General features: G+C 52.4%; 1 protein-coding gene across 1 annotated transcript; it reads right to left on the minus strand.

The window, feature by feature from the left end:
* Positions 1-2725: 2725 nt before the first annotated feature.
* On the minus strand, positions 2726-3664 carry LOC124028735 (loricrin-like). The gene has a single exon (XM_046340715.1). It carries the CDS (start codon positions 3662-3664, stop codon positions 2726-2728), a length of 939 nt encoding a protein of 312 aa, XP_046196671.1.
* Positions 3665-11094: the final 7430 nt, after the last annotated feature.

An 11094-nucleotide genomic window follows, 5' to 3' on the forward strand; every position in this document is an offset into this window, starting at 1 on the left:
AGTGATAACCAACAAGTAATCTAACTAACAATTCCAAAACTACTGTCTTATACACAGTGTAAGGGGATAAGGAACATGTACATAAGGATATATGAATGAGTGATGGTACAGAGCAGCATACAGTAGATGGTATCGAGTACAGTATATACATATGAGATGAGTGTGTAGACAAAGTAAACAAAGTGGCATAGTTAAAGTGGCTAGTGATACATGTGTTACATAAGGATGCAGTCGATGTTGTAGAGTACAGTATATACATATGCATATGAGATGAATAATGTAGGGTAAGTAACATTATATAAGGTAGCATTGTTTAAAGTGGCTAGTGATATATTTACATCATTTCCATCAATTCCCATTATTAAAATGGCTGGAGTTGGGTCAGTGTCAATGACAGTGTGTTGGCAGCAGCCACTCAATGTTAGTGGTGGCTGTTTAACAGTCTGATGGCCTTGAGATAGAAGCTGTTTTCAGTCTCTCGGTCCCAGCTTTGATGCACCTGTACTGACCTTGCCTTCTGGATGATAGCGGGGTGAACAGGCAGTGGTTCGGGTGGTTGATGTCCTTGATGATCTTTATGGCCTTCCTGTAACAACGGGTGGTGTAGGTGTCCTGGAGGGCAGGTAGTTTGCCCCGGTGATGCGTTGTGCAGTCCTCACTACCCTCTGGAGAGCCTTACGGTTGAGGGCGGAGCAGTTGCCGTACCAGGCGGTGATACAGCCCGCCAGGATGCTCTCGATTGTGCATCTGTAGAAGTTTGTGAGTGCTTTTGGTGACAAGCCGAATTTCTTCAGCCTCCTGAGGTTGAATAGGCGCTGCTGCGCCTTCTTCACGACGCTGTCAGTGTGAGTGGACCAATTCAGTTTGTCTGTGATGTGTATGCCGAGGAACTTAAAACTAGCTACCCTCTCCACTACTGTTCCATCGATGTGGATAGGGGGTGTTCCCTCTGCTGTTTCCTGAAGTCCACAATCATCTCCTTAGTTTTGTTGACGTTGAGTGTGAGGTTATTTTCCTGACACCACACTCCGAGGGCCCTCACCTCCTCCCTGTAGGCCGTCTCGTCGTTGTTGGTAATCAAGCCTACCACTGTTGTGTCGTCCGCAAACTTGATGATTGAGTTGGAGGCGTGCGTGGCCACGCAGTCGTGGGTGAACAGGGAGTACAGGAGAGGGCTCAGAACGCACCCTTGTGGGGCCCCGTGTTGAGGATCAGCGGGGAGGAGATGTTGTTGCCTACCCTCACCACCTGGGGGCGGCCCGTCAGGAAGTCCAGTACCCAGTTGCACAGGGGCGGGGTCGAGACCCAGGGTCTCGAGCTTGATGACGAGCTTGGAGGGTACTATGGTGTTGAATGCCGAGCTGTAGTCGATGAACAGCATTCTCACATAGGTATTCCTCTTGTCCAGGTGGGTTAGGGCAGTGTGCAGTGTGGTTGGTTGTTCCAACAGAGACACCACTACTAATCTAACTGTCTGTAGGTCCAACAGAACACAGCACACCACTACTACTAATCTAACTGTCTGTAGGTCCAACAGAACACAACACACCACTACTACTAATCTAACTGTCTGTAGGTCCAACAGAACACAACACACCACTACTACTAATCTAACTGTCTGTAGGTCCAACAGAACACAACACACCACTACTACTAATCTAACTGTCTGTAGGTCCAACAGAACACAACACACCACTACTACTAATCTAACTGTCTGTAGGTCCAACAGAACACAACACACCACTACTACTAATCTAACTGTCTGTAGGTCCAACAGAACACAACACACCACTACTACTAATCTAACTGTCTGTAGGTCCAACAGAACACAACACACCACTACTACTAATCTAACTGTCTGTAGGTCCAACAGAACACAACACACCACTACTACTAATCTAACTGTCTGTAGGTCCAACAGAACACAACACACCACTACTACTAATCTAACTGTCTGTAGGTCCAACAGAACACAACACACCACTACTACTAATCTAACTGTCTGTAGGTCCAACAGAACACAACACACCACTACTACTAATCTAACTGTCTGTAGGTCCAACAGAACACAACACACCACTACTACTAATCTAACTGTCTGTAGGTCCAACAGAACACAACACACCACTACTACTAATCTAACTGTCTGTAGGTCCAACAGAACACAACACACCACTACTACTAATCTAACTGTCTGTAGGTCCAACAGAACACAACACACCACTACTACTAATCTAACTGTCTGTAGGTCCAACAGAACACAACACACCACTACTACTAATCTAACTGTCTGTAGGTCCAACAGAACACAACACACCACTACTACTAATCTAACTGTCTGTAGGTCCAACAGAATACACAAAACACACCACTACTACTAATCTAACTGTCTGTAGGTCCAACAGAACACATAAAACACACCACTACTACTAATCTAACTGTCTGTAGGTCCAACAGAACACATAAAAACACACTGCTGCTCCTCCCACACTGCTCCTCCCACACTGCCTCCCCTCCCACACTGCCCCCTCCCACACTGCTCCCTCCTCCACCGCCCTCCCCACACCCCCCCTCCCACACTGCTTCCCCCACACTGCATCCCCTCCCACACTGCTCTCCCACACTGCTCCTCCCACACTGCCTCCCCTCCCACACTGCCCCCTCCCACACTGCTCCCCCCACACTGTCCCCTCCACCGCCCCCTACACCCCCCCTCCACCGCCCCCTACACCACCCCCTCCCACACTGCTTCCCCTCCCACACTGCTCTCCCACACTGCTCCTTCCACACTGCTCCCCCACACTGCATCCCCTCCCACACTGCTCTCCCACACTGCTCCTCCCACGCTGCTCCCCCACACTGCATCCCCTCCCACACTGCTCCCCCCATACTGCTCCTCCCACACTGCTCCTCCCACACTGCTCCTCCCACACTGCCTTCCCTCCCACACTGCCTTCCCTCCCACACTGCTTCCCCCCATACTGCTCCTCCCACACTGCTCCCCCCACACTGCTCCTCCCACACTTCTCCTCCGACACTGCTCCCCTCCCACACTGCCTCCCCTCCCACACTGCTCCCCCATACTGCTCCTCCCACACTGCTCCCCCATACTGCTCCTCCCACACTGCTCCCCCCCATACTGCTCCTCCCACAATGCTCCCCCCATACTGCTCCTCCCACACTGCTCCCCCCCAATACTGCTCCTCCCACACTGCTCCTCCCACACTGCTCCTCCCAAACTTTCCCTCCCACACTGCCTTCCCTCCCCACACTGCTTCCCCCCCATACTGCTCCTCCCACACTGCTCCTCCCACACTGCTCCTCCCACACTGCTCCCCTCCCATACTGCTCCTCCCACACTGCTCCCCCCACACTTTCCCTCCCACACTGCTCTCCCTCCCACACTGCTCCTCCCACACTGCTCCCCCCACACTCCCCTCCACCGCCCCTCTACACCGCCCCCTACACCACCTCCCTCCCACACTGCTCTCCCTCCCACACTGCTCCCTCCCACACTGCCTCCCCTCCCACACTGCTCTCCCACACTGCTCCTCCCACACTGCCTCCCCTCCCACACTGCTCTCCCACACTGCTCCTCCCACACTGCCTCCCCTCCCACACTGCCCCCCTCCCACACTGCTCCCCCCCCACACTTCCCCTCCATACTGCCCCCCTCCACCACCCCTCCTACACCGCCCCCCTACACACAGCTGCAACAGCACTTTTGTCCTGAACTCTGAGTTTGAATCAGCTATTTTTAATGTTAGCTGCTGCTGCTGCAGATCAATAGATGGGATCAATACACCACTACCCTATTAGTCAGACGGGTGATTACCACCTGATATTAACATCTCCTTATCAATACTATCGATCAGCAACAACACTCAGACACACTGGGGGAATGGGGAGGAGGGAGGAAGGGTGAGGTGTGAGGAGGGGGGAGGAGAGAAGAGAGTAGAGAGAAGAGAGAGGAGAGAGAAGAGAGGGGAGGAGAGAGGAGAGAGAGGAGAGGGGAGGAGAGAGGAGTTAGGAGAGGGGAGAGGGGAGGAGAGAGGAGAGAAGGGAGGAGAGAGGAGAAGGGAGCAGAGGGGAGAGGGGAGGAGAGAGGAGAGAGGAGAGGGGAGGAGGAAGGAGAGAGGAGAGAGAGGGGAGGGGAGGGGAGGGGAGGGGGAGGGGAGGGGAGGGGGGGAGGGGAGGGGGGGGGAGGAGAGAGGAGAGGAGAGGAGATGAGATGAGAGGGGAGAGGAGAGGAGAGGGGAGGAGAGAAGAGATGGGAGGAGAGAGGAGAGAGGAGAGGGGAGGAGAGAGGAGAGAGGGGAGGAGAGAAGAGAGGGGAGGAGAGAGGAGAAGGGAGGAGAGAGAAGGGGGAGGAGAGAAGAGAGTAGAGAGTAGAGAGAAGAGAGAGGAGAGAGGAGAGGGGATGAGAGAGGAGAAGGGAGGAGAGGGGAGGAGAGAGGAGAGAGAGGAGAAGGGAGGAGAGAGGAGAGGGGAGGAGAGAGGAGAGAGAGGAGAGGGGAGGAGAGAGGAGAGGGGAGGAGAGAGGAGAGAGAGGAGAGGGGAGGAGAGAGGAGAGGAGAGGGGAGGAGAGATGAGTGATAGCCCCCACCCCAAGCTATGTGCACTCTGGCCACAAAATGAGGTGGAAACTGAGCTGCACTTCCTAACCTCCTGCCCAATGTATGACCATATTAGAGACACATATTTCCCTCAGATTACACAGATCCACAAAGATTTAGAAAACAAATCCAATTTTGATAAACTCCCATATCTACTGGGTGAAATACCACAGTGTGACATCACAGCAGCAAGATTTGTGACCTGTTGCCACGAGAAAAGGGCAACCAGTGAAGAACAAACACCATTGTAAATACAACCCATATTTATGTTTATTTATTTTCCCTTTGTACTTTAACTATTTGCATATCATTACAACACTGTATATATATATAGACATAATATGATGTGTTACATCATTACAACATTGTATACAGACATAATATCAGAGTCTGTCTGTCTGTCTGTCCGTCCGTCCGTCCGTCCGTCCGTCCGTCCGTCCGTCCGTCCGTCCGTCCGTCTGTTATTGGCCAGATTGTCCACCAGAGGGCAGTCTTTCCAAAGTGTCTATTTTGAGGCCCAGATCTCTGTGTGTGTGTGTGTGTGTGTGTGTGTGTGTGTGTGTGTGTGTGTGTGTGTGTGTGTGTGTGTGTGTGTGTGTGTGTGTGTGTGTGTGTGTGTGTGTGTGTGTGTGTGTGTGTGTGTGTGTGTGTGTGTGTGTGTGTCTCGAGATGTCAGATTAACACCGACACAAGAATCCATTCTTCAGAATGGGTGACGGATTGTTTCAGTTATTTAAACCAACAACCATATTCAAGTCATTCATTAATGAACCTGGAAACACTTCCTGCTCTGTTTGTTCAGCAAAGATATTCCAACTCCTTGATCCTGCTTTGAAGTGGCCCACCTATTCCCTATATAGAGGGCTCCCTGGTGGTGCAGAGGTCTAATGCACCTCCTCTCAGTGCTAGAGGGCTCCCTAGTGGTGCAGAGGTCTAAGGCACCTCCTCTCAGAGCTAGAGGGCTCCCTGGTGGTGCATAGGTCTAATGCACCTCCTCTCAGTGCTAGAGGGCTCCCTAGTGGTGCAGAGGTCTAAGGCACCTCCTCTCAGAGCTAGAGGGCTCCCTGGTGGTGCAGAGGTCTAAGGCACCTCCTCTCAGAGCTAGAGGGCTCCCTAGTGGTGCAGAGGTCTAAGGCACCTCCTCTCAGAGCTAGAGGGCTCCCTGGTGGTGCAGAGGTCTAATGCACCTCCTCTCAGTGCTAGAGGGCTCCCTAGTGGTGCAGCGGTCTAAGGCACCTCCTCTCAGTTCTAGAGGGCTCCCTAGTGGTGCAGAGGTCTAAGGCACCTCCTCTGAGTGCACCTCCTCTCAGTGCTAGAGGGCTCCCTGGTGGTGCAGAGGTCTAAGGCACCTCCTCTCAGTGCTAGAGGGCTCCCTAGTGGTGCAGAGGTCTAAGGCACCTCCTCTCAGTGCTAGAGGGCTCCCTAGTGGTGCAGAGGTCTAAGGCACCTCCTCTCAGTGCTAGAGGGCTCCCTAGTGGTGCAGAGGTCTAAGGCACCTCCTCTCAGAGCTAGAGGGCTCCCTGGTGGTGCAGAGGTCTAATGCACCTCCTCTCAGTGCTAGAGGGCTCCCTAGTGGTGCAGCGGTCTAAGGCACCTCCTCTCAGTGCTAGAGGGCTCCCTAGTGGTGCAGAGGTCTAAGGCACCTCCTCTCAGTGCTAGAGGGCTCCCTGGTGGTGCAGAGGTCTAAGGCACCTCCTCTCAGTGCTAGAGGGCTCCCTAGTGGTGCAGAGGTCTAAGGCACCTCCTCTCAGTGCTAGAGGGCTCCCTAGTGGTGCAGAGGTCTAAGGCACCTCCTCTCAGTGCTAGAGGGCTCCCTGGTGGTGCAGAGGTCTAAGGCACCTCCTCTCAGTGCTAGATGAGTCACTACAGACACCCTGGTTCGAATCCAGGCTGTATCACAACCGGCCGTGATTGGGAGTCCCGTTGGGACACAATTGCCCCAGTGTTGTCTGGGTTTGGCTGTCATCGTAAATAGGAATTTGTTCTCATCTGACTTGCCTAGTTAAATAGTGCAGTACTTTTAGCCTCTCAGCCAGTTTAGTGCTGTTGTGTCTAATTGGTTCTATTTTCTGCATGGATCGATCTGACCAAGTCTCTGAAACTATGAAAGTACCAACGCCAGCATTCTGCCCTAACACTGTATCCCCCCAGAGACAACGACACACACACACACACACACACACACACACACACACACACACACACACACACACACACACACACACACACACACACACACACACACACACACACACACACACACACACACACACACACACACACACTGTCTCTCTCTCTCTCTGTCTCTCTCTCTCTCTCTGTCTCTCTCTCTTTCTCTCTCTGTGGGTCTCTCTCTTTGTGTCTCTGTGTCTCTCTCTTTGTGTCTCTGTGTGTCTCTCTCTCTGTGTCTCTGTGTCTCTGTGTCTCTGTGTCTCTCTCTCTTTGTGTCTCTGTGTCTCTCTCTCTCTCTGTGTCTCTCTCTCTTTGTGTCTCTGTGTCTCTCTCTCTTTGTGTCTCTCTCTCTCTCTCTCTCTCTCTCTCTCTCTCTCTCTCTCTCTCTCTCTCTCTCTCTCTCTCTCTCTCTCTCTCTCTCTCTCTCTCTCTCTCTCTCTCTCTCTCTCTCTCTCTCTCTCTCTCTCTCTCTCTCTCTCTCTCTCTCTCTCTCTCTCTCTCTCTCTCTCTCTCTCTCTCTCTCTCTCTCTCTCTCTCTCTCTCTCTCTCTCTGCTCCTCATTTAGAAGTCCGTGGCCAGGATTCAATACAAGGCATTTTCCCTTAACGGCTCAAACTGAAATGCCCTTTTAAAACACTTTCGACCATACAGTGAAGTGGTCTCCCTAAAGTCAACACAGTGACTGGCGCGAGGGAGGGGAGGAGAGGAAGAGAGGATATCCTCTGGTTTGAACTCCACGCTGGGTTCATGGGACTATGTCTCTTTCTCTGCCCTCTACGTGTAACGGGCTTCCACCCGGTTATCAAGCATAGACCTTAGAGACGACTGCCCTTACAGAGACACCGCAGGAGGTTGGTGCCCTCTGTACAGAGACACCACAGGAGGTTGGTGACACCTTAGAGGCGACTGCCCTTACAGAGACACCGCAGGAGGTTGGTGCCCTATGTACAGAGACACCACAGGAGGTTGGTGACACCTTAGAGACGACTGCCCTTACAGAGACACTGCAGGAGGTTGGTGCCCTATGTACAGAGACACCACAGGAGGTTGGTGCCCTATGTACAGAGACACCACAGGAGGTTGATGCCCTATGTACAGAGACACCACAGGAGGTTGGTGACACCTTAGAGACTACTGCTCTATGTACAGAGACACTACAGGAGGTTGGTGACACCTTAGAGACTACTGCCCTTACAGAGACACAGCAGGAGGTTGGTGCCCTATGTACAGAGACACCACAGGAGGTTGGTGACACCTTAGAGACGACTGCCCTTACAGAGACACTGCAGGAGGTTGGTGCCCTATGTACAGAGACACCACAGGAGGTTGGTGCCCTATGTACAGAGACACCACAGGAGGTTGATGCCCTATGTACAGAGACACCACAGGAGGTTGGTGACACCTTAGAGACTACTGCTCTATGTACAGAGACACTACAGGAGGTTGGTGACACCTTAGAGACTACTGCCCTTACAGAGACACAGCAGGAGGTTGGTGCCCTATGTACAGAGACACCACAGGAAGTTGGTGCCCTATGTACAGAGACACCACAGGAGGTTGGTGACACCTTAGAGACTACTGCTCTATGTACAGAGACACCACAGGAGGTTGGTGCCCTATGTACAGAGACACCACAGGAGGTTGGTGACACCTTAGAGACTACTGCCCTTACAGAGACACTGCAGGAGGTTGGTGCCCTATGTACAGAGACACCACAGGAGGTTGGTGACACCTTAGAGACTACTGCCCTATGTACAGAGACACCGCGGGAGGTTGGTGACACCTTAGAGACTACTGCCCTCTGTACAGAGACACTACAGGAGGTTGGTGGCACCTTAGAGACTACTGCCCTCTGTACAGAGACACCACAGGAGGTTGGTGACACCTTAGAGACTACTGCCCTATGTACAGAGACACCGCGGGAGGTTGGTGCCCTATGTACAGAGACACCGCAGGAGGTTGGTGACACCTTAGAGACTACTGCCCTATGTACAGAGACACCGCGGGAGGTTGGTGACACCTTAGAGACTACTGCCCTCTGTACAGAGACACTACAGGAGGTTGGTGGCACCTTAGAGACTACTGCCCTCTGTACAGAGACACCACAGGAGGTTGGTGCCCTATGTACAGAGACACCACAGGAGATTGGTGCCCTATGTACAGAGACACCACAGGAAGTTGGTGACACCTTAGAGACTACTGCCCTCTGTACAGAGACACCACAGGAGGTTGGTGCCCTATGTACAGAGACACCACAGGAGATTGGTGCCCTATGTACAGAGACACCACAGGAGATTGGTGCCCTATGTACAGAGACACCACAGGAGGTTGGTGGCACCTTAGAGACTACTGCCCTTACAGAGACACCACAGGAGGTTGGTGCCCTATGTACAGAGACACCACAGGAGGTTGGTGACACCTTAGAGACGACTGCCCTATGTCCAGAGACACCGCAGGAGGTTGGTGCCCTATGTACAGAGACACCACAGGAGGTTGGTGACACCTTAGAGACGACTGCCCTATGTACAGAGACACCGCAGGAGGTTGGTGCCCTATGTACAGAGACACCACAGGAGGTTGATGCCCTATGTACAGAGACACCGCAGGAGGTTGGTGCCCTATGTACAGAGACACCACAGGAGGTTGGTGCCCTATGTACAGAGACACCACAGGAGGTTGGTGACACCTTAGAGACGACTGCCCTATGTACAGAGAGTCAATCACCACCTTCCGGAGACACCTGAAACCCCACCTCTTTAAGGAATACCTAGGATAGGATAAGTAATCCTTCTCACCCCCCTTAAAATATTTAGATGCACTATTGTAAAGTGGCTGTTCCACTGGATGTCATAAGGTGAATGCACCAATTTGTAAGTCGCTCTGGATAAGAGCGTCTGCTAAATGACTTAAATGTAAATGTACTGCCCTATGTACAGAGACACCACAGGAGGTTGGTGCCCTATGTACAGAGACACCACAGGAGGTTGGTGACACCTTAGAGACTACTGCCCTTACAGAGACACCACAGGAGGTTGGTGCCCTATGTACAGAGACACCACAGGAGGTTGGTGACACCTTAGAGACTACTGCCCTATGTACAGAGACACCGCGGGAGGTTGGTGCCCTATGTACAGAGACACCACAGGAGGTTGGTGACACCTTAGAGACTACTGCCCTTACAGAGACACCACAGGAGGTTGGTGCCCTATGTACAGAGACACCACAGGAGGTTGGTGACACCTTAGAGACTACTGTCCTATGTACAGAGACACCACAGGAGGTTGGTGCCCTATGTACAGAGACACCACAGGAGGTTGGTGACACATTAGAGACTACTGCCCTTACAGAGACACCGCAGGAGGTTGGTGCCCTATGTACAGAGACACCACAGGAGGTTGATGCCCTATGTACAGAGACACCACAGGAGGTTGGTGACACCTTAGAGACTACTGCTCTATGTACAGAGACACTACAGGAGGTTGGTGGCACCTTAGAGACAACTGCCCTATGTACAGAGACACCGCAGGAGGTTGGTGACACCTTAGAGACTACTGCCCTATGTACAGAGACACTACAGGAGGTTGGTGACACCTTAGAGACTACTGCCCTATGTACAGAGACACTACAGGAGGTTGGTGACACCTTAGAGACTACTGCCCTATGTACAGAGACACCGCGGGAGGTTGGTGCCCTATGTACAGAGACACCACAGGAGGTTGGTGGCACCTTATAGACTACTGCCCTTACAGAGACACCACAGGAGGTTGGTGCCCTATGTACAGAGACACCACAGGAGGTTGGTGACACCTTAGAGACGACTGCCCTATGTACAGAGACACCGCAGGAGGTTGGTGCCCTATGTACAGAGACACCACAGGAGGTTGGTGCCTTATGTACAGAGACACCACAGGAGGTTGGTGGCACCTTAGAGACGACTGCCCTATGTACAGAGACACCACAGGAGGTTGATGCCCTATGTACAGAGACACCACAGGAGGTTGGTGGCACCTTAGAGACGACTGCCCTATGTACAGAGACACCACAGGAGGTTGGTGGCACCTTAGAGACAACTGCCCTTACAGAGACACCACAGGAGGAGGTTGGTGGCACCTTAGAGACAACTGCCCTCTGTACAGAGACACCACAGGAGGTTGGTGACACCTTAGAGACTACTGCCCTCTGTACAGAGACACCGCAGGAGGTTGGTGACACCTTAGAGACTACTGCCCTCTGTACAGAGACACCACAGGAGGTTGGTGACACCTTAGAGACTACTGCCCTATGTACAGAGACACTACAGGAGGTT

The sequence above is a fragment of the Oncorhynchus gorbuscha genome, unplaced genomic scaffold (assembly GCF_021184085.1).
Source record: "Oncorhynchus gorbuscha isolate QuinsamMale2020 ecotype Even-year unplaced genomic scaffold, OgorEven_v1.0 Un_scaffold_4755, whole genome shotgun sequence".
NCBI classification, from domain to species: domain Eukaryota; kingdom Metazoa; phylum Chordata; class Actinopteri; order Salmoniformes; family Salmonidae; genus Oncorhynchus; species Oncorhynchus gorbuscha.